Source organism: Sylvia atricapilla, chromosome 4 (assembly GCF_009819655.1).
Source record: "Sylvia atricapilla isolate bSylAtr1 chromosome 4, bSylAtr1.pri, whole genome shotgun sequence".
NCBI classification, from domain to species: domain Eukaryota; kingdom Metazoa; phylum Chordata; class Aves; order Passeriformes; family Sylviidae; genus Sylvia; species Sylvia atricapilla.
The window spans coordinates 7,186,660-7,210,812 of NC_089143.1; the positions used below are offsets into that span (position 1 = coordinate 7,186,660).

Sequence of the window (24,153 nt, forward strand, 5' to 3'; positions counted from 1 at the left end):
ACAACCTTTGAAGTACGGATAAAATCACCTTTTATTCAATATTAATGAAAGATGGAATTTAGAAAAGAAATTCTGAACTGAAGGTAGGATTTGGTAGCAATTTATATGTAATGTACTGTTACATAATGTAATGAGCAAATATTTTGAATGTTAACTGCTTACAAAAAAATTGCATATTGATCAGTATACATTAAAAAATTACATAATCTGATCTGCTGTTGAAGGGAAATTACAGCAATAGAAGCCTGATGATGACTTAACATGAAGAATATTTAGCTATGTGTAAAATGAAAAAACTTGGGGCTTTTCCTGATTCTGGATGCATTGTGGTGAAAATTTGTCCTTCCACTGAGCCCAGGTTCTTGGAACTGGTCAGTATGTTTGGGATTGGAAACTCCTAGGGCAAGTTTTTTTCCCAGTAAATATCAGATCCATTGTGTGTGTTAATTTAATGTAAAAACAAGTCAGACAATAAATCTTATAAAAAGATAAATAAAAATATAATCTTATAAAAAAAGCTTGAAATTTGTTTTTTCTCAAGGACTGGTGTAGTGAAGCAGCAAACTTCCCAGGTAGTGATGACTGCCATAGGCAGCCCAAGTTTTAGGTTATGCTTTTTGCCCCCTTCTCTGGCAGTGACAGTTCCTACTTCTCAGATTAATGCTGGAATTATGTAATTGTGTTCCTTCATGTTACTGCTCTGACAAAATTGTGAGAATGGACTGGGGAAGTCGATTAAGGTTAAACAAATGGGAATGGACTTAGTAGATTTTTTTGGCCTCACAGGGAGAAATATTGCTGATTTATTAGACATTTGTGCTGACCTTAACTACTAGAGAAGGAAATGTTGCTAAGCAGATAGCACCAAAATTTGTTCATAAAAGCATCTATGTTTGATTGTGGCTTTAAAGCAGTGAACTGTAAGTTTGAATCATCTCAGCAGTAGTTCAGGCTCCAAAACATATCTGCCCTGTGCCAGCTTTCTCTGAGTGACGAGCTTGTGTGTTGTGAGGTTAGAGCAGAGAGATACTTGGTCTGAAGTGTGTTCAGTGCTGAGCAGTGGAAGGTTGATGTGTGTGGCAGCTGCTCTCTGGTGTGTGCTTTAGGGTGGATCGTTCTTGTTTGGACAGTTCATGTGTGACCCCGTTCTTGTTTTCATTTAGTTTGGATATCCCTGTGGGAAACGCCAACACAAATGGCACAAAGGATTTGTTTTAGAATCTTTCGTTGACTGGTCAGTCAACTGTCTTAAAAACCCAAAATAAAGTAAATCATTGAAAACACAACATTTCTGTTGATGTTTTTCACAAACGGGGTGGGACTGCTGGGATACATTCCTTGAGCTGTATTGCAACATCAATCTCATTACAGGGTGAGACAATTGAAAGATGGCAGCCAAAGATCTCTTTGTTACAGGGCATTTTAAAAGTTTTCCAGCCAATAGCATATAGCTAAAGCTTACAGACAGTTGTTCTAGCCAGTCATGGAAAGCACACGTACACCTGCTTCAAGTGCTTTATGCTTTCTATTACAATACACAATACTCCATTATTAAGCTTAAAACCTTCTACTATCTTGCTAAGCATATTTTTCTGCAGTCTTAAGCTCTATCTTAGCCAAACTTAAAAACTCAAACTATTGTTTCATGTCCTTGCTTGTTGGATCATTGTATCTTCTCTACTTTCAGGCTTTGAACTGCACCTAGCTCTAAGTTCTCTGCTCTATTTCTGAGGTCTGCTTTCACAGCTTCTGAAACTCTTCTTACCTTTACTGTTTCCCACAATTCCTCTTCTGCTTTGGTTTCATCCTGTTACCTATGTTGTTATTCAAAGTTGTTAGCTATGAATATTTCAAGTGCTCCCTTTTCTTGCTTCATTAGTATATTTGTATTCCTGTCTGGCCTTGCTCAAGTAAATTAGTTGCTCTAAAGAATTAGAGAATGAAGAACCTGTAGTGTTTTGTATTCCTAGGAAAAGAAATGCAAGGTTAAAATAAGGGAAAAAATCAAATGAAGTCAAACTAATTATAAGATAATGAGATCTGCTTCTCTCCACAAAGATGGAAAGATGGTTAAATGTTAATTAGTTATTTGAACACTGCATTAAGATGTCTCTATGCCATGGTACCAGAAAACAAGTCTGTTGTATGGATAGTGTATGAATATGAACTGTGATACATCACACTCAGCTGTAAGGCAGTCTGAGCAGCAGCTGTGTAGAGTAAGTCATAGGAGGGAGTAAGAGAGGGAACTGCGGCTTGATTCAACCAAGTATTATTTAAGCTAAAGAATTGTTGCTCATGCAGTGATTTCCATAAAATCACCAACAAAACCAGAGCTCAGGCTTTCTTTGTGTGCTGCTGAATCTGGTTGTGAAACTCCAGTTTCAGTGGCTCTCCTATTGGAGGAATTTTGTATGAGATTAGGAGTCAAAACTGGCTTGGAGTTTGGAATTCACAGTTCTCCAGCTGAAGCCATCCTCAGCCAAGGCCAAGCTGGCTTTGCAGTCTGAGTCATGTACTGCAAGTCTTAGAAAAGTTTTCATTTATTGTTATTAGAAATTTTGACAGGGCTACCTAATCTCTGCAATGAATCACAAATTAAGTTTGATTCCTGCATTACAGCACAAAATATTTGTGGTTTAACATTAAGCAATATGGTGATTTTGCATAAATGGTCTTCTTTTCTCTCTTTACATGCTTTTCCTATTTTTTGTGCAATTGTTTTAAACCACTATTTTTCTCCAGATGGGGAGGTTGGTTTGGAGAGATGGTTGCTTGGTTGGGTAAAAATTGCAACACTGAGTTACCATGAGCAGAAGCCTCTTAAGTACACTGGCACTCCAGAAGCATGGATAACACTGTCTGCATCAAAATGTTTGCACACAAAGTAACAGGACCTAAATCTGAAGGTATGGAAAAGAAACTGGGGAAAAAAGCTAAGAAGTGTTAATCTAATTTATTTTTATATAAAAACATATATAATACCATGTGTTCATATTTACAAATACAAACACTGTTATGGGGGTATCATCCTCACTGATTGCCAAGAGTGGTGACAGGGCTGGAAGCTATATTCATGGAGAGGTGGTGGTTCACATTTTCTTGGGTATTTCTGATTCACGTTTTGAATGATAGCATTTCAGAAGCAGTAAATCATGCACAGTAAAAACTGGAAGCCTTTCTGGTTTACAGATGTCATCTCAGAACCCGGCTACAGCGGCAGGTACATCTTTCTGTGACTCCTGGAAGGGTCCTGAACTGTTTCTATTCCGGTAGTACACGCTTCTGCCCATTTTGTACTCAATGGTTTTGCCTTTTGTCCAGTTGACTTTTTATCATTCTTGGATACTATTGCTGAGCTCCTGTGTGTGCACAGACCGAAGCTTTAGTCAGATTTGACATCTTTGAACACAAACACTAAGTAAAGGGACAAATATATCAAATGTAAGTCTTAAAAGCTGGTATCTTAGGGGGGTAGGACACTTGCTCTACCATTTGCAGCTTCAGGTGCCACTCGTCTCTCGGCCTGAGAATTTTGCTTCAACAGATAAGCAACAGCAGCACATCCCTCCAGCTCCGGTTCGCTGGGGCCGGTCAGGACCAGGTCCGCTGCGGGGATAGGGGTAAGTCGGGTCGGGTTGCCGCTGTTCTCCCGCGCAGCGCTTCCTCGCAGGGGAGGGACGGGCCACGGCAGGCTGTCACCAGGGGACGGGGACAGGAGCCTTCCTGCGGGGAAGGAGCTGAGAAACCTTGGCTTCGGGAGGTTCCTTCTGCCGGAGCTCCTTCCCCTCCGCCTCTGCGGTGCCAGCGCCTCCTTCAGCTCTCTTTGGAGCCTGACAGAGGCGAGGCTGCGACAGGCCACTCTCTGCTACAGAGGGAAGTGTTGCAGTCCCTGCAGGCGCGAAACTCTCCGTCCCTGGCCTGAAAGGAAAGCCTTTTGCCTGACCGTAACGTAAATAAAGAGCAGGGAAGTCCACCCGGGAACGGCGGATGAATGAAGAGACCCAGGAGTCTGGCTCACGCTTGCCAACCTCCGCTCTGAACTCTGCGCTTCCACTCGGTGAGCCGAGAGCGCCGGCAGGTCCGTGTGCGGGCTTCGGATCGCTTCAGCCGCAAGTGCGCGTCCGGGCAGCCGAGCCCCGGCGAGCCAAGGTAAGGGCTGCGAGGGACGAGCTCCGCCGCCTCTTGCCCCCTGCACTATCTCTGACTCAGGCTTGTCAATTTGCCATCTGAAGCCCTTCGCAGCGTGACGAGGCGTCCCTTAACCGGATTTGGGGGGTGTGTGAAGCCTGTGCCCACTTCATCCGCCCTCCCTGGGGGACGGCTTTAGGCGAAATTAGGAAGTGGGCTGTCCCTCAGATGGTCCCCAAGGGGTAGAGCCTTGTGTGAGAAAGGGGTGGGGATGAGGCTCTTTCTCGCGGAGGTTTATTATTATTGGGCGGAGGAGCGGGGAGGGGGAGTCTGCAGAGCAGACAAAATGCGAAGCCCTTCCCGCAAGTGTGTCTGCGCGGGGGGGGTGAACGCAGTTCGTCAGAGACCGAGGTAGGGCGGGTGAGGAGGCGGCCAAAGTGGAGAGGGGTCAGCAGCAGCCAGAGCATGCTCTCCACGCAACAGTTCCCTGCCCTGCCTGCCGAGGAGGAGCGCTACCGGCAGGTCCTCTCCGCCGGCCGGGTAAGGCGAACCTCGGGGGGCTGCCTGGGGACCGCGGGCCGGGGGTCTGGGAGGGCGGCTGGCCCCGACCCCCGGGCTGCGGGCGGGTCAGCCCCGGGATGTGGCTTTAGCGGCGGGCAGTTCCCGTGGGCAGGGCACAGCCTGTGCTGCCGCCGTGGGGCTGAGCGGCAGGTGGCTGGGGCGAGCGGAGAAGGAGCAGCCCCGTCTCCCAGCCCTCCGAGCTGTTGTAGGCAGAGCGGACCCTGGCCCGCAGGCACGGACGGGGCCGTGTGCTTGGGGCACGGCCGGGGACAAGTGACCGCCCGCGCCCAAGCTGGGACGGGGCCGTCCCGGAGCGCTCCTGTGCCGAAACTTGCGGGGACGCGTTCAGAGGTGCGGGATGCGGGTCAGCCGCAGCCAACAAGCGCTCGTCGTCGGCGTCTCAGGGAGAGCCGAGCGGCGCCCTCGCCCCGGTTTTCTCACCAAGCGCGGAAGATCGGCGGGACTGCTGTGCGCGTTAAATGCCGCTGAAAGGAGCGGGGAGGAGTTGGCCGGACCCGACAACAACAGGTCCGGCCAGGATTTGCAGGAGCAAAGTTTGGGTTTAACCTCTGGCAGGGCTGTCATAGCAGCTCCACCGACAGGCGGTGTCCTGGGGAGCCGATGCGGGATGCGCAGTGACCCCGGCGCGGTTGTGGCTCCCCGGGATGAGGCTTTACCCAGGCGTCGGTGCAGCCCGGGGTCGGGTGGAGGGACCCCCAGCCCCTCTCACGGCTGTCCGTAGGCTCCCACCCACGGGAGGAGTTATCCTGTACAGGGTCACAGAATGGGGCACTTCATCCTTCCAGGGAGAGCCAGCCTGTGTGGTTGCAAGTGTCCGAAGGGGATAACGCGGGCGTGGGCAGTCTCCCCAGCACCCCTGTGCGGACGGATGAGGGGAGAGGCTTTGTAAGAAGGAGCGAGAGGGAACTTGCAGGAGGTGGCTGCTGCGCTAGTGCCGACTTGCGGGGTGGATCCCTGCCGTTCCCTCCGCTAGCCGGGCGCAGGTGTCTCCGCAGTGTCCGCGGCGCGGGTGGCTCTGTCAGAGGGGCGGGTGGCTCTGTCAGAGGGCAGGTGGCTCTGTCAGAGGGGCAGGCGGGACAGCGGGGCCGCTGTGGAGCCCACGGCCAGCCAGCGGCACCGTCCGCAGGGAGGGACCGGCGCGCAGCAGCGCTGAGCCCGAGGCGCTTGGGGAGAAGGCGGCGGAGTTCGTCCCGCTGTCACACCGACTGTACGCGATGGAAATGGCACAGCAGGGGGATTCACAAGTTTATAAACACGGCAAGTGTGCTTCAGGAGTGTCATTGCTCCGCTTGATTTAAAATGCAGAATCCTTGGATGCATTTCGTGGCAGGAGATTAATTAATTAAATTACTAGCGGTGTGGCTGAGAGGGTGAAACTCTGAAGTGAAATCAAATATCTAGAGCTTTTAATGTATTCACGGGATCTCTTGGGAAGTTTTGGCTTTCAGCAGTAAGAGTACGGTAGTGGATTTTTCCATATGGCTACATACATACAGCCTTCCTGTGTTCCTAAAAGACAGACCAGTCAGCAGGACTAAATTCTTTAGTTTGTTTTTGTAATGGATGCTCCGGTTGGAGATCTCTGTTATAAGATCATAGATAAATGAATGTAGCACTGAGATAGCCCGAATAACTAAAAGTTATAGTACAGAAATTAGAAAACTGCTCTGGCTTTGTCCCTTTAAAAGCTGGTGACATCCTCAGAGGACCTTGGGACATCTGGGTTCTGTAGAAAGATGGGGACATCTCCAGGTGAACAAGGGAATCTTGAACAGTATTCAAACCTCTTTTAGAAATGAAATAAACGCTCGTTACTTTTTTTCCTTCCTCCAAAGGCCATTTGTGAAGTACCCTGAAAGGTTTCCCTGTGGAGAAACTTGGCCCTCCAACCCCACACGTAATCCTCACTCAGCATGCATTTTGAAGGAAGCCACCAGCACTTATTTCCTTGAGAAGGCTCTCGTGGTGAGACAGGCAGCACAGCAGGCTTTCCCATGCTAGAGGAATTTGCTTGTGCTTTTAGTATCTCATGAGGCCATCAGGACAACATATTGTTTTTCCTGAGTCTTTTGGAGCTGGAACTAATATTGAAGAAAATGCTCACTTCCAGTCCACAAGTCTTAGCTGGCACTCGACTGTATGCAGATAACTTGAGTGTCCAGTGAATTAAAAGTACTGTATATAGATGGTTTGGAATGTGTCATGGTTGGAGGTGTTCTGTAAATGTGCACAGGGAAATTTTATATGTCTCTGTTATTGTTTGGCTGTTAATTATGTATTAGATGATATCTGCAGATACAAGTGAAAGCCAGGACTGTTAACAGTGCCAGTAATTATTTAAAATGTGGGTTGATTTGAATGTAGGAGTTTCTTTTTTTAAAAAAATTTTTCTTTTCCTGCTAAGCTGATATATGTGTTTAGGTCTTAGCACTCAGCTCCCTTGAGGAACATTACTATCCTGGCATTATATTAAGTCCACGTATTGCCAGACACATAATTTCTTGTCATTACTCGAATAGCCAGACAAGGAATGTGTGCAGAGGCTGAGGTGCATAAGCACCTAGACAGAAATCCCATTTGTCAGGAGGAGAATGGTCCTGTCAGGGAAGGTGGAAGAGGCAAGGCAATATTGGGATGTTTATATCTGGCAGAGAAATCCAGCAGCTCCTGCTCAGCTGCTCTAACCAACAAATGCTGAACCATGAAACAAACCCTTTGTGCACAAGGGGCAAGACAGCACTTCAAGCAGTGTGGCTAAGTGGGTGCTCTGTGAATCTTTGCCATGGTGAGGCCCAGCAGGTTCAGGTCACCCAGTCCAAGAGACACAATAAGCACTACTGGCACCTCCTTAAAAAGTGGGAGCTGTGGCTTTGACCCCATCTGGACCAGGAGGCCCCGGGTTCCAGGTCATCTGCTTTCAGGCTGAACAGATCGTGCTGTTAGGCAGTTACATATAATGGCACTATCTCCTGGTGTGGTCAGGTTTTAAAAGATGGTGCTTATAGCTGCATTGTGTGGGAAGAGTCCTGTCAGCGGGTCAGGTATCCTTAGCAAGTGCTTGCAAGGCCAGACGAATGTTTTCATGATGTCTTGTTTCTGAATGCCGGCCAGGGTTCGGCAGGGGCGGATGTCAGGCCACTTGCAGCAGGGCAGTTTTAGACTCGCACATGCAGCTCAGGCCCTTCCAAATGTGGCTGCCAGACACCTCCTGATACTTAAATGCCTTCGGGATGAAGCAGCTAAGTAAGCACCAGGGCTTGAGGGGGGCAGTCTGAAATAGTGATGCTTGTAGTCTGTCCCAGCGCCTTTCCCTGCTGGAAAGAAAGGGACCTCGTAAGTGGCAGGCTGGGAACATACAGTTCTCCGGTGCCAGGAGAGAAGGGTAGGTGAGAACCCGCCGTGAAGTGATGGATTGTCACAGCAGGAGAAAGAAAGCTTAAATCCTCCTTGTAAAGGCCTTCACGCTCAGAACGGTGAAGACAGTATCCGGATAGCTCTAGCCTGACTATTCTCATTGCCTCTGAAAATTTTTAGTTCCCTTGGCCCTCCGCAGTCAGTTGCCTTGTGAGCGTGTGGTTTCACCGAGAGCTGTCCCGGCCTCATCTGGCTGCCGGGGCCTGAGAGTGGGGCCTGTGGCTGCGGGGCCTGGGGTGCCCTCCCTCCCCGGGAGGCTGCCTGGGTTAAGTGGGAGGAAAGAGGGAAGGAAAAGCGCTGGGCTTTGTCCGCTCGGCTCTCCCGGCCGCGCTGAGGGCTGAAGCGGGGGCTGCTCCTGGAGGCCTCTCCCGGCCACCGTGGCAGAAGAATACGATGCCGATCGCATCCTTCCCCGCGGTCCCCCGCCCTCTATAAATAACTCTGGCCGAGCTGACCTGTCAGATTCCCCCGGCAGAGCGGATCCCCTGACCCTGCAGTGGAAAGTCTGCATGCGAAACACAGCGCAGTAAAAATAGGAGCGGCGGGGGGAGCCCCGCGGGCAGGCCCGGCTCCCTGAGAGCCTCTGCCCTGCTCCAAACCTGCACACTTCATGAAGGCGATCGCTTCTCTCCCTGGCACATGGAAGCACAACTCGTTTTTGCTGTGGAACAAAATAGCGGGGTTTCATTTCGGCTTGCCTTTCTAATCGGCAAAGATGAAGAAATGCGAATAATGGTTTAATATCCTAAATGTAAAAGTAATGATGAGGTGACTGTCGAGCAAGAGGTTCTCATTTCAGAAAGAGGTGGAATGTTGCTAACCTCTGAATTCTGAATTAGATTCCATCCTGTGCCTAACCTTGTGCAGACAACTGCTCCCCTGAAGGGATAGATGCTCCTTGGCTATGATTTCAAGCCATTATAATTTAAAGCAACGCTTGTAACTAGACTGTGCATATATTATTGCTGGTTGTTTGTGCAAACTTGACTACCTGGAGGTTAAAGCCAGCAGCAGACACCAAAAATGCTGCCTGATGCTGCTGTGCCTTGTCCTTGTTGGGGCATCCATGTCACAGCTGTTGGCCTTCGGTGCCTGTCAGACCTGTAGGGATGTGATGGAGATCCCTTTCCTGATTACCAGAATGGGCAACACAGACTCGAGTGGAGTAAATTAGTTTGTTACTGATTAAACGTATTGACTGATTCAGATATTGTGAAACAAAACCAAAACATGAAGCAAGCATTGAAGGCTTCAGGAAAACACCTCTCATCCCCCACTTCCCAGACTCACTTCATTCCAGACTCCTCCTCTTCCCCCGTGTTAGTATCACAGGTGGCACTTAGTCCCTTCAGAGAAGCAGATGACAAGCACGGGAAGGATTGTGGTTCTCTGCTACTCCTTCCTTCTTACTCATCCCCTGCTCCAGTGTGGATGCTCCATGGGCTGCAGTATTTTGGGAGTATTTGCTCTACTCTGGCGCACATACTTCTCTGACCTTGGTATTGGGCACTGCTGTTTCTCACTCTTTTCCTGCTTCTCTGCTTATGTGAGGTGTTGCCTTTTCTTAAATACTTTGTCAGGGAGGCACCACCACCTTGGTTGATGGGTTCAGCTGTGTCCTGTTGTGTGGATCCAAGGTGGAACTGGCCATAGCCTAGCATCCAGCAGCTCCTGGTCTCTTCTCAAGGAGGCCAACCTTGCAGTCCCTTTGACTGCCAGCAGCTTGCCACCCACATGGATTCCATGTAATTGGGACAGAAGTGGTGGCCAGAGTACTGACCAGAATAGCAGTGTTGTCTTTGTGGTTGTCTGCTTCTCTGTCCCTCTTCCCCTATCCCTGAATCATGAAGGGATGGAGAGAATCTAGCCATCCATTTCCAAAAGGAAGTTCTGTTCCTTTTCATCATTTTATCATTAGAGTGGAACATTTGCATCATCTGCTCATTTGGGTGCCACACAGTTTACAGTTCTCTGGGTTTTTTGAGCTGTTTCCAGCATAAGGTAGCTTTTCAGCATGTTGACCTCTAGAAGGTGAATAGAGGCTGAAAATTAGATACTGACAGAGATGCTTTTTGAATGGTGAAGTTCAAGTGCTGCCCCTGGGGGACAGCTCCTGTAAGTCTGTGGAAAAAAAAGACTGTCAGGTTGCATCACTGCAGTTGCTCCTGTAAGCTATTGCTCTTACAGAATTCCAAGACTAACTTTTTCTTGCAAAAGAAGTATTTTGTATGTTGAACATTTAACTAGTCTTCAGCTAGCCCTTTAAGGGAAAGGAAGTGAAGGTAGAGTTTCCTTTTTTTAGGACTGCAATCAGATTTTATCTGCTCCAATTCACATGTTGTAGTTCAGGGAGATTCTAATATTCAGTGTATGGTGCTCTTGCTTTGGGACCAACTGGTTAGTGATTGTAAAAGTCTGTCTTTCTCTTCTACCGTTCCTAAAACCTGTAACACTGAATTCTGCTATAGACAGAACCCAGTGTTTTAAAAAATATGTGCTAGAATCTTTCAGAACTGATTTGTTTGATGCCAGAGAGATATTTCACTTGGCAGTGATTTAGCAGTAGTAGTACTGCCCAGAGCAATTCCTATTACTGTTCATCACCTCAAAGAACTCCTAGTTTCGAAATAGGCCTGTACTGTCACTCTATACTATTGGAAGTTACTTGGTACCATTGAAGACTCAGGAGGCATTTCCTAAGGAAACAGACTCTTAATTTCCCCCCTTTTCTGCCTCTGAGTGAAACTGTGAGAAATTGCTTTTGTGCTCCTTGCGTTGTTCATCTCAGTAGATTCCAGAAAGCAATCAGGTCTTTCTCCTTGGAAATAAATCCTCTGGTAGGGTAGCACTGAGGAGTTTTCCCATCCCACATCTCTGAGTCCTGCAGCTCTGCATTCATGCAATAGTACAGCATATATGCTGTAAGTACACAGTTATGTTTTTCTTCCAGACTTCTCTGGGACAGTGGAGTGACATGGAGATGTCTTCCACTGCTGCAGCTTTTGCTGTCAATTTTTTTTTTGCTGGGGTGGATTATTTTGCCTGTGTTAAGATGTCCTAAAACCAGTGGCACCTGGGAAGTGTAGAAGCAGCACATACTACATTTCTCAGCTTTTCCAGCCTCCTGCATTGTCACATCTCCAGGAAGAAATACAGACAAGCTGAGCTCGCCTAGGCTTTAGCAACCTGTGCATTTTGCCATGGCACAGTATTGAGTGGACAGATGTTGCTGAGAGATCTTTTATTGTTTGAAAGAGGCGAGTTCTGTGCATCTGCAAATGCTGTCTAGAACGGTAATATATCTGAAAGAATATTAGGGACTGTAGAGTAAGTATCTTTCTTCTTGTCATTTTTTTTTTTTTCCTCACATTGCTTTCGATGTGCAGCAACACTAGTAACAGAAGAATTAAAGAGTAAAGTGCCATTTATTAAGCTTCATTTTGTGCCCTGCTCAGCCATTTCAGTGCTGTTACCTTAAATAAGTGGTAGTGTATGTGGACAAGCCTGGAAAGGAAGTCTGAAATCATGATTGAATGTGTTGTAAAAGTTGTTAACAAATCCTTTTCCCTATAAAGTGAGAGATATGGAATAGTGTTGATGGTAGCCTGGATGGTTTGAGAATCCAGATGGTTTCCATTTGTTTTTTTCCTTATCATAGATGGGATTATGCTATGACTCCTGGAGTTTTCCAGAGAAAGTGTGAATGGAAGGAAACCTGGCATCTCTCCTAGGGATGAACAAATTGAACCAGTAGATGTTTTTCTTATTTCACAAAATAATTAATCAGCTTGTTATTGTTTCAGTGACTTAGATGGATGTTTTTATCCCATAAATCTTTATGTGATCCATAAAACTTTAGTATTACATCAGTCATAGCCAAATATATAACCAATGTAAGTGCCTTGTTAACCCACTTAATCTTGAATTTCTGTATCAGCTCATTTTTTTTTGTAAGTTCAGCAATATTGAGTAGGTTTTATCTCTAGTTACCTCTCCAGCTATTTCTGTCACAATGTCCTGGTAGTTTCAAAAAATATCCTTCTCTTTCTTTATTTTCTTTTGCTGAAGAAAAATGTTCAGAGATGACATATTTCTGAAAAAAGTGATATCCTACTGAAAAATGAATGAGTCACCTCTAATTTTTTTTTTAGGTAGTAGGTTATCAACCTTTGTGACATTGTGTAACCCATTTTCATCTTTGGGAGGAGATCAAATAAAAATCCAGCTATGCTGAACAGATAAGGCTGTGCTTTGACACTAAATCATGTCCTTTCCTTTGATTAATATTGCTGTTGGCCTTATCTCTGGTCCAAGGGCTAGTATCTTTTTTATTCACAATTAAGAGAAAAGTCAGTAAAGTTAACATTATACATTCAAATCCCGAATTTTAATTTCTTCTAGGCAGATGTTTATAGTTGAAGAATAATTATGCATTTTAATAAAAATAATAAAAAAGCATAAAAGATACAGACATATGCTTCTAAGAAGATTCCTGTGATTTTTTTAACTTGCATTCTAGTTAATGTAATTAAAAGCTTCCAATTTTGAATGGGCTAAGCAATTGCATAGTCAGCAATAGGCATGGCACAGAGGGTTAAGCCTACTGATGAGGCATTAACAGGAAAAAAAGGTATATCTAATTATGAGCTCTAACTATCTTGTGTGGGATGGTAGAATTTCTATGCAGCCAGTGGGTGACTGATACATGAAATGTGAGCCACAGGACAGGCAGGATTTTTTTTTTTTTTTCCCTTTCTAGTTTTCCAGGCTTGAAAAAATTCTTTCAAGAGGAGGTTTTCTTCTAACAGTATCCCTCCACCCCCTCAAAATGCTTTTGGGTTTTTTTTTCCAATTTTTTATTGGCAGAAAGTAGGCCTCTAAGATTGTTCTGTGCTGTTTTTTTATGGTTTTTCGATTTTGGCTTTCTGGTGCTCAATGGCTCTTCTGCAGACATCTGCTCATTGAATTCCCCAGCAAGGCAGGAACCTAGAGAGGGTACTGTTGTTATTCCCTGCTTGCTGGTTGTGATTCTCAGCAGTGTGTAGCCAGAGGCTTGCCATCCTGTTCAGCATTCTTAACTCAATGCAATGAACATCTGGCAGTCAGGAAAGCATTAGAATAGTCTCTCTGTGTGTTCAGAGAAACAGCAACGGCACTGTGGAAACTTTCGTGTGTGATTTTTGCAAGCTGTAGGAACTTAAAGAAAACCAATAACCCCTAGAGCAGGAATTCTGCAATTAGTTAAAGTGTACTTTCCCCAGAACACTTTCCCACTGCTTACTGAAATGGGTTGAATGGATGTCATGTTCTGGCAACTGAGAAGTATCAGATAATGCTAGCCATAGTCTGATCCTTAAAATTAATGTGCCTTTCATACACACTTCAGTTTTTTAGAAAAATCCTTTGCTATCTTCCATATGTTTACCAAACCTTACTCATCTTAGGAGGCATGGCAACATCACACATCTTGCCACCAGCTGTGAGTAATAAAGAAAGAGAGAGCTGTAGTAGGCATACCATCAGCTGTACTGTGTGTCCTAATCTGAACATTCCTGAGAATTCAGCAAAGTTCCATTGTAAATGTGGGGAAGTATCCCCACAGTGTTTTAAGTTTACATCAGTGAAACGATAAATAATTGTAATTTTGTAACAATATATAAGTAAATACGTAAACAATTAACGTTTATGCCAAAAGAGAATCATTATTCAGAGCCTTCTTTTTAAAAATGAACGGATTACAACATAATGGTATTTAAGAGTATTTACTGTCCTCTATAACTGCTATACATCCTTTTTTTTCCTGTTTATGAATTCAAATTTTGAAGACTGATTTGTACTGACTGTATTTGTTGGCTAATGGTGTGTGATACTAATCACTGTTCTCCTCTCATTATAAATAAACTCTTATTTATAGTGAGATGGAGAACAGTGATTAGTATCACACACGGAATCCAGGAAAATCCTTTCTTTTCCACTTCCATATTTTTGCATGAGATGTTAAGCATAGATTATCTGTAATGAAGAATCAAGGTCAATAGTTTGCTTGTCAATACTTCCTGATTTCTAAATAAAACATTTTCAGGGAGACGAGTTATTAAATTGTTTGTTTACATTTATTTTGATTTCAAATAAATGTTTTTTCAAAGTGCCTTTATAGTCCACTACACTGCCAGGATAGAACAGTGTATTCTTTCCCTAAAGAACTAGATAAATGAGAATAACCTCAGAACTCCAAATCACCTGGCTGCAGTGCCTGTGTCTGTGTGGGTAACTTATTTCCACCTCCTCAAATTCTTCAGAAAGAGAAGAATGAATTATGAATGAGAAGTTGCACCAGAAGCAGGCTCTTTTAACTGAGTATACACTGTATACTCAATTTACTGTAGAGATAGTGACTTGGGTGCTGGCGCCACCACTGACAGCACAGCATTTGTCCTGTCATCCCAGGTAAAAGCAGATTGGGAAGTGCATGGCTCTGCCAGCTGGTTGTTCCTCAGCTAGAAATGCAGAGTGAGGGTGGGTTATCCAGGAGGTGTCTGCAGTCACGCTGGACAGCACAGCAGGCACACACCAAAGGAGATCTGGCTTGGCAGGCAGCTGGGAAGGGTTTCCCACACAAAGGTGAGTGGAGCACCGTAGGTGTGCCTTTGGATTTGGTCTCAGCAAACTTTCTGCTGGCTCGCTCAAACTGAAGCTGGAGCAGCATAAGAACAATGTCACTGAACATGGGGAGACATACCAGAATGTCACCTTGTCCCTTCTGAGCTTCTCCTGCATCCCTCCTCAGTTCCAAAATTGTTTCAGTGGCTCATAAAACCGCTGAAAATGTCAGAAGTCAAGAACTCCAAATTTGTGCAAGAGAAATGAAGGAAAGAATATCACATAAACGTTGGTAAATCTGAATTGGTGACTGACTTCTGGGGATGCCCAATTTGATTTTTGCAACACTGTATCTCAAATGGGATTAAAAACAGCTTGAGAAGTCTTCTGAACAGAAGTGGACAGTGGGTCTCTATGGTCGTGTGAAAGGTAAAACATCACCTTATTTTATACCTTGCATCTCCTTTGACACAGATGAAATATCACTGACACAGTTGCACTTATTTTAAGTGCAAATGTACATCAGGAAGATTAAGTGTGTTTCAGGTTTATGCTTCAACCAAAAGAATCTGGATGTACATGGTGTCTAGCAAATATTTGGTGTCAACCAAATATTTCTTTTAGAAAGATATACCCAGCTTTATATGACTTCCTTAGTGGGAAGCTGTGTATTTTGGATGGATTAATTTCATGGAACAGAAAGGAGGTCTGATCGTCAAAATGAACTTCTAAGGAATTATGTCAGCAATTTGTAATTTCTCTGAGAATATGGAATTCCCTGGGAGAAGTTACAAGATTACAGTGAACTCGGACTACCAGCAAAATAGTGCATTTCACTGGCAAATAACTTGTGATAATAACATGCTTTCATGTTTGCTGACTTGCTGTATGGAAAGTGTCATTTGGGTTTTTTTCGTGCCTTCCGTATGAAAAGGTGTTTGAGGTTTTTTTGCTGCTTTGCTGCATGAGAAGTTGGTTTTTTTCCCCTCTAAATGGCTATTTAAACTATTTTCTTTTAGAATAACTGTGACACTACTGTTCTTCAATTTGTGTACTCTAGAATTTGGATACTTGTATTGTATTTGGATACTTGCTTGTATTGCAGACAGAAGCTGCTTAGTACTCAGTTTCTTATGCTGCTATAACATTCAGTCTTCAGGGCCCATTTCAGTTTGGCTCTCTAATTCCTCTAACACTGAAAATGCAATATTAGGCAACTTTTTGCCTGTTTGTGCTTTTGGGGTGTGACTTTGTACCTTTTTAGGATTTATCTTACACTTTCTACATGTTACAGTAACTATTTAAGTCTGTTGTTATACTTTTTTGACCATAAGTAGTCAAATAGAGGTGCATTGCTGACTCCTAAGGTAAACAGGACAGAACTGATAAAAAATGTAGGCCATTTTCAGCTTCTGTTACTCATTACCCAGGCCTTTGAATGTTATGAGTTGATCAGAAAAGGCTGTAAGAATGAATATGCTTAAATTTATATATATATGGTGTTTTGTGCTTAAACATTGACACTTTGCATGTTCAGCTTTTGCTCTGTAGCCATAACAAGTGGGAACCATCTTCCTTTAATGGCAGAGGGAAATCTTTAATGGCTGGTATGGTCCATGTCAGTGCATTATCTAGATATTTAAGACCAACATCATAAGAGCAGATGAAATCACAAGACCTGACTACTGAGCACTGCTTCAACATTAGAAGAGGAACAATATCAAGGAGATGGAAGGAGCTGCAGATAGTTCTCATAAACTTACATATTTATTGCAGGGCTCATAGCAGATTCCTCAATGGCATTGTGAGGATTTCTGAGGACAATGGCATCACGAGGTCACCTGTTTACTGCCCCCTGATGTTCTTTCTGCATTTCATGGCAGTTTCCTTCCACTTCTTCCATTACAAACACTAAACAATGCTTTGGTGTATGGCTTGCTCAAGATGTATTAATGCTTCTGATCTAAGAGGTGACTCCTACATTTCTGTGCAGAGACCCATCATGCACTGAAGATACTGACAGTAGGCACTTATCCCTAATGATACTTCTTTATTGGGAGAACATCTGTTAGTTCTGTGGTGACAACAGCAGGAGATATTTTTGTCGAGTGCTTGTACCATGATTCAGGCTGTTTTATAGACTAGTAACTTAGATGCTTTTAGTATCTAAAAGGAAAATGGCATACTACCATAGGCTTTTTCACCCGTAAATCTTAATGTAATCTGTCATTTCTCTTCTTCAATGTGACAGGCATGTTATTGAAAATGACAGCCATGAGATCAGATTCTTTCCACGTCTTGCAGAAATAAGCTGTGAATTTTAGTCCAATGAATTTTTAGTCTTTTTGTAGTCAGATGGGACTACACACTGTTTTCCATCTTACTTCTTTCCTGCCTCTGTGGTTCCAGAAAATAAACTGAGCAGTCTGATCCAGCAGTCCTAGATAAACCTAGAATTTTTTATAAAAATCTGCACTGAAATCAGCTTAGAAATTCTTTTTGGTCTATTTTATTTATTGCAGTTATTACTGAAAGAATGCCACTCACATAAGCAGCGGTTAATATAGTTTCATTAGGGACAAAACATAGCTGTCAGAAGAAATTATCTGATGTTTTTAGGCATCCTCTCTTCTGTCTGTATTGTTGTTAAATACAAAACCTGTTTGTATTAAATGACTTCTTGCCTTAAAAAACAAACACTGATACTTTCTAACTATAGTGCACATAGTATTTAATTCAGAAAAATATTTCTTAGATTGTGTTTTCTAACAATAGTGGTAGGCAGAGAACTTGCACCAGTGTTCTTCAAATATTGAGAATATGTTTTAGTCAGTGTTACAGCTTTTTGGCTAAATCTATTTTATGCTGAAATCTGTAGCATTTAGGCTTGATTTCTTTCAGTGGGCTCGCAAGGATTCTGCTTTTAAGTCTTCTTGTCCTTCTCATGGAAAGGGAGATAATATGTATCTACTGGGTACCTCAGTCTTACAGACTTAGAGATTGAGTCAGAGAAACTATTAATTACACAGGGAGCTGAGGGAGACTAGTTCCTTCTCTCTGCCACTAACCTAGAAGCATGAAGTCAGGCAAGGAATAAGCATTTGCCACCCCTGTTTCCTTCCATAGGCCCATTTTTATCTGAAGATTCCATTATTTATGTCCTTAGTCTATTATTTGTTCTTCTTTTCCATTATTTATTAGAACTGAGAGAACAGGGCACATCTGAAGTTTATGCAGATACCATTGTCATAGCAGAGCACTTCAAGCTGATGCTTGTATTCTTTGTGTATTGCAATGTTTGGTGGCAAGAGGAAAGGAAATACTATCAGGGAACCTACAAACAGTAGGTGTAATGCGTGCATATTTATCTATAGGACGCTTCATTAAATTCTCATTGTTGATATAGGAACAAGTGGCACTATCTCTAGTTTTAGTTCATATTCATCAGAGAATTTGACAGAGAAAACTAAAGTAGATGTTCAAGTGATGAAAAATGGTAAAACTGGGAAACTGGAAAAATTAAGTTTATGCTTTCATTGTCACTGATGGTGATTTAAACAGGTGTATTGTTTTCCCCAGGGTCTTTTCCTATAGAAGGGATAAATACAACATGCTGTTTAATTGCTTAAAATTTTATGCCTAAATATTTACTTTGCTGTTCTACAGAACAAACATTTAATGGTGCTTAGAGAGGCATGTCTTTAACAATACAGCATTCTCTTCTTGAGCAGTTACTGAAAGCAAATTTGGATTCAACAGCCCATTTTAAAATCTGTGGCAGTGTGTTGTCAATACAAAGATTGAGGTTTATCGCTGCCAGGAGTGGACAAGAAAGGAAATGTTTGATGTTCTCATTTAGTATTGAACATTTATATAAAGTAAGTAGTATTCACAATGCCAGTAGACTTTAGAAAATGTTTCTTACAGAAACAGAGGATCACCAGAAGCTCACTGTTAATTGGCACACATTTAATGTTTCTACTAGTTTAAGGCATATGCACAACAGAGGTGGTAACTGCTCTCAGTTAAACATTATGCTCAAGAGTACTAAGATCTCATGTACCTCTAGAATATTCAATGTCACCCCTTCTCACAAAAAGAGTGAAAAAAGTGATGATGGATACTATTTCTGAATGTTTATTCAAATATTTGAGAACAAAATTTTGTTCTTGCTTGCTGTGTTTTTACTCCCAAGAAAAACTCTGGAATCATGGGTCAGAATTTCCTTTGCATTACACTGGGTAGAGTTGGACATTTCTGCTTGGGACTTGCAAGAAGTGCATCTTGGTGATTTCCTTAGGAAAATGAGCTGGATATAAAATTTGTTTGTCTTGAAGAAACTAAGACTCACTCCTGAGTGCCTTGATCACTGGGCTGTATAGTGATGGTCCTGCTTCCTGTTTGGCCCAGGAGAACCTAAAAAAAGGGGGTTTTTTACAGAGCATCATTATTTCAAGGCATGGCATGCTCTGATTCAAGAGGTGTCTGTGTTCATGTGGTTGTGATAGTCTGCTGAATTGTAGATCTAATTTTTAACTGCTTCAGGTGAAAGAGGGTATTGAACTCAACTGCCCCATTTCCTGTGGGAGTATTGCATCTACTGCACTGTTGTCTGTGCCTTCAGAAGTAATTATGGCAGTGTTTTGGGAGATCTGTGTTCATAGCAGAGTTGTGTTTTTCCTCTATTCTCTGTACATGGAAGAACTCACAAGGGGCCTAATACTGTGGCAAACCCAGGTACTGGAATTCAGGGAAGCCTGCTATGAGTACTAAAGCTGCTGGATTCCAGCATTACCACAAGCAAAATATCAGGCAGACACTGGAGACTTTAATGTGAAAAGGTAGACAAGTGTGGGCTTCAGGAAGACAGGAGGTGTTGTCTAAATGGTCACATGGATTGAAGTTCCCAATATTAACCTAAATCCTTAACTTTATTTGTGACTGAATGTTTTAGGTGTCACTTATGGACAAGGGCGGTCTCCGCTTGTATCATTTACAACTTCTGAATAAGCTGCTGATTAAGAAAAAACAATTCTAACAAGCAATTAACTCTCTCCAGTATTATTTACATTTCTCATGTTGTAGGAAATGAGGATCAGATTACAGACCTTGTCATCTCACTCAGACTGTTTCAACTCTTTATTCTCATCCTGAGCTGGCTGTTTCAGATAAATCCAACATCTTTAAGTTTACCATCCTGCTTGCTAGATAAATCTAGTAGTAGGACTGTTGAGACTGAATCAGTGGAATAGGAAGAAATGAGATACTGCTAGCAGCTCACACCATACCAGTACCATATGTATTTTCAATGTTAATGTCTTTACTTTGAACACTGGGAGCAGGAAAAGACGTCAGATGGGACAGACGCTGCACTAGATGAGTCTTGAAGTGGTCAGATGACATCATGCTTAGCAGTGTCAGAAAAGATACACACAACTTCACAAATGCAGTTTCTTAGTTTCTGCTGTCTGTCTGTCCTGGGTTTCAGGAATAGTTGATAATTCTATTATCAGCAAGGAAAATTTCCTTCCAATAATCTTTGTGCCATGCTGAAGCAAGAGACATTGCAGAATGATGGAAAACTATTCTGCATTTTCTATGCTGGAAAATCCTACTTATACCTACAGTCTTCTCATTCAAGGCAGTAAATGGGCAGTGAGGTTGGAGGATGGTACAAATCCAGTCTTTTTGCAGCAATTCCTTAAGAAATAGTTCCACTTCAGTTTGTGCCCATCAGTCTGATGACCTGCTCTTTACAGAAAGCACGTTCAGCACAGCCTGCCAAAGGGATAACCCACAGAGACTGGCATTTACAAGACTTAATAATATTTATGTTGTGGACTTCAGTCTCTTGAGGTTCTTCGCAGAGAGGCTGTCAGGGTAATGGATGCCTTTACTCTTGTGTCCTGACACAACCAACTTCGATGTGATTGATCTTCCTGACAAAGAGGATAAACTATTAGTCACCCTTTGGGAAGACACTGCCTGGAATGAATAAACCTATCATCCAGTTTCACGTTATCCCAGGGAAGATTTTAGGGGCATTGACTTCATAACGGTTTCAATCTTGCTATTAAATATTAATTTGGAATTTTGGTTTTATTTCTGTTTAAAAAGTATGACATTTCTCCAGCGTATAAGATCATAGGATTAATGGAGTTAGGTTTAAAAAATATAAAATGCATGTTTAGGCTTTTGCAAGGGTTTGAATTTTTGTACTTTGTGCAGCTTAATTGAATTTAGAAAATTGTTTTTCTCTATTCTTTTGTATTCCGCTCATAGAACAGAAAATGTGACTGGAAAACTCTACAGAATACACTGTTAAGTTGTAATTTTGTAAAGTGCTTAAAAAATTAGACATCATTACTGTGCATAATAAGTCTTCTGTTGTCACTTAAAACAAAGGTTATAACAGTGTCTTGATTCTTTAATGAAAGAAACAAGACCATAGAGCTCTTGATTAATTACCAATGGATTATTTTTAATTATAAAATAATTTTTATTTAGCCTTATTCCTTAAGTTTATGATGTCTTTTACATCTTTTTCAAATGATTTGCCTATGCAACATCCAGTTCATCAGAAATGTTTAGAAATTTCAATGAAACGATCAGTCTGTGGTTATTGAGTAAAGTCTAATAAATTATATGGATTGCGCTAGACTGTCCACCAGAAAGAAAATTTACATAAAACTTGTCATTAAGAATCTATTAGCCATTTACAGCATATATTTAAATCATGTAGCTGTGTAATAGGGAGGGAGGATTCCTATTGAAAATATAGGAGTTACTGATGGTAGCATAAAACTGCATAAAAACCAGCATAAAACTGCATTTCTGTTTTTCAGGTCTTAGGAGCAGATGAGGATAATATGGGGGATGGTTGCTCTCAGAAACTGGCTTCTGCCAAGTTCCTTCGACTTTTGCTCCTGATACTGATTCCATGCATCTGTGCCCTTATCCTTTTGCTGGTGATCCTGCTTACCTTTGTAGGTGAGTGCTTTTTTAGTTAAGGAGACACTTTTTTAATTAAAGAGACCAAAACTAAGACCACAATGTCAAGTGCTAATATGACTGTGGACATTAGACATATATCGTAGCACACCCACCTAAAAAATTAATCTACCTGGTGACTACCTAGTTTGTTGCAGAGAAATATATCTGCCATTTAGATTTGTATCCTTAAAACATGTTTAAAGTACTGATGAGGAAACCTTTTCTGATTTTCTCAAGGGAGATTTTGAGGAACACATTATCTTGAACATATTGATAGTTTCTGCAGCCGTTTTACAAGTACAAAAGATAACTTTGTTATAATTTTAAATCACTGTCAGTGGAATGGAATATTATCTGTTTATGTCATACATTCATATGCAAACCTGATTCTTAATTTCAGGTGGAATTTAATTTATATTTTGCCATAAATCCTTCTGAACAGCATACAAAATACTATTGTTTAACTAAGGAAAATTATGTTCATTTCTTTTACATACAAATATGTATCAATGCAGAACCCCAAATATGTTTTGTGGAAACTGGCTGAAGGTACATAACATTTCATAATGTCATAGTCTGTTAAGTAATTTTGTGTGTATGTTTTTCATTATTAAAAAGTGATAATTTATTACCATAAATTTTTAAAAAAGTCTTCCATTTGTTACTTCCAGAGAAGCTGACATATCATTAAATTGCTTCAAGTACAAAATGAAGAAGACAGTAATAGTAGGTTAAAGCATTATTTTTTTCAGAAAAAAAGAAGTTTAAAAAAATTTGCTCTCAGTGCTAATGTTTTTGGTTTTTCTTTTTTGTTTGTGAGAATATTTTTTAATTGAGCTTCCTTAGGTACTTCAGAAGCACATCTGAAACAAGTGGGGTAATGTATCCAGTATCTAGATATACAGATATAAATCTATTTTCCTATTTTAAAAACACTAATTTCAATACACATCAGACGGTCAAACAGTTAGCGAGCATAGGAAGAAACTAAACATGTCTCAAAAGCACTATCAAAATCAGGACAATTTAAATCTGTTTTCTCAATTCAGTCTGTAAAGGATATGCAACACGACATTGTAGGCCTGTTCTTTTCATTTAGTTTAAGTTAAGGAAGTAAAAAAAACCACCCAAAGCTAGTGAATGTTATGATTGACAGGTAAGTCTTGGGTTGAATCTCTGAGCTAAGAACAATCTAAAATGGATTAAGATCAAGGAAGTCTTGCAATTAGGAAATATGAGGCCGTTAAATTTGCTTTCCTTATGTTTAGCATTCCACTTGTATCTTTCATATCCTCTGCCCCAGATTTTAATTCTTTGGTGAGAAAACAGATAAAAAAAGCAGGTGTGTTTACATCAGCTCTACTCAGTCTCTTCCTCAGGCATGTATCGACCTGTCATTAAAATGTATGAAATCCTCTGGGAAATGGAGCCTCTTCTTTTCCTACTTACATAGCAAACATCTTGACTATCTCCTCTTAAGTCAATGTAGTTACTGTAGGGTAAAGAATAAGGCTTGGTGTTATAACCCTAGTCAAACTGGCAAAGGTCCCTTTTGAATTAACATTTTATAATTTACTGTTCTTCTCAGCAGCTTTCATTTTCTATGCATTAATAGCCTAGAAGCAAATTTATTTGATGACTAGAATTAGATGAACTAATGCTGTGGACATTTAAAGTGTATGCAATAAATAGTCTGTTACAGTAACTAAGAATACACTATATCCAAAATGGTACTTCATTTCAGATTGTTAATAACTGAATTCTAATATTGGTATGAAGTCTTACACTGTAAGAAATAAGTTGATAGTACTGATTGCCTAATAAAAATTAATGATAGGAAGGAGGGAATGAAGAAAGAAAAAGAAAAAAAGAGAAAGAAAGAAACTCTATTACTGCAGGATAACTGATGTGCAATTGTTTGGTATACTATGGGACCTTCATAGTATCAGTAATGTGCCCATTTCTCCAGAGTGTAGAGTCATGGGTACAGACCCTGCAGGAGAAATCTCGGATCATATGTGCTGGCCACTTGGAGTAGTTAACCAGTGCTTTCTTTTCTTTGCAACTGCCTCATCCATTATCCATACTTTGTTAGGCTGCTTTGCTCTGGTTCATTAGCTTTTAAACACACTTGGTCTTTTTGAGCTTTCCTGCTCTGAACAGCTTGAAATCTTCCACAGTTTAAACTGCCAGAATCTCAGTTTTCTAGCTTGAACAGTGTGACTATTTATTATATCTCTTAACTGTCCATTTTAAAGTAAACTGTCCATTTTTAAAAAACTGTCCATATTTAAGCAAAACATGAATTCCTCAAAGTGAACAGTAACTGGAAATTATCACTGAAACTGCTGGGAAAGCATTGCTCTGAAATGAATGAGGCTAGTCCCAGTACCTCTATTTTGTACAAAGCACTGTCAAGGCCAGCATACTGTA

The 24,153-nt window shown here is 41.9% G+C and overlaps 1 protein-coding gene across 2 annotated transcripts in view; it reads left to right on the forward strand.

The window, feature by feature from the left end:
* The first annotated feature begins 4,555 nt into the window (after positions 1-4,555).
* The window catches only part of CORIN (corin, serine peptidase), a 115,202-nt gene continuing 95,604 nt past the window's right edge, over positions 4,556-24,153 (forward strand). For both annotated transcript variants that reach the window (XM_066317045.1, XM_066317046.1), the window contains exons 1-2: positions 4,556-4,671; positions 21,573-21,717. In XM_066317045.1, coding sequence (XP_066173142.1) covers positions 4,597-4,671; positions 21,573-21,717 — 220 coding nt within the window. In that variant the 5' untranslated portion in view covers positions 4,556-4,596. The remainder of the gene's footprint in view (positions 4,672-21,572; positions 21,718-24,153) is intronic.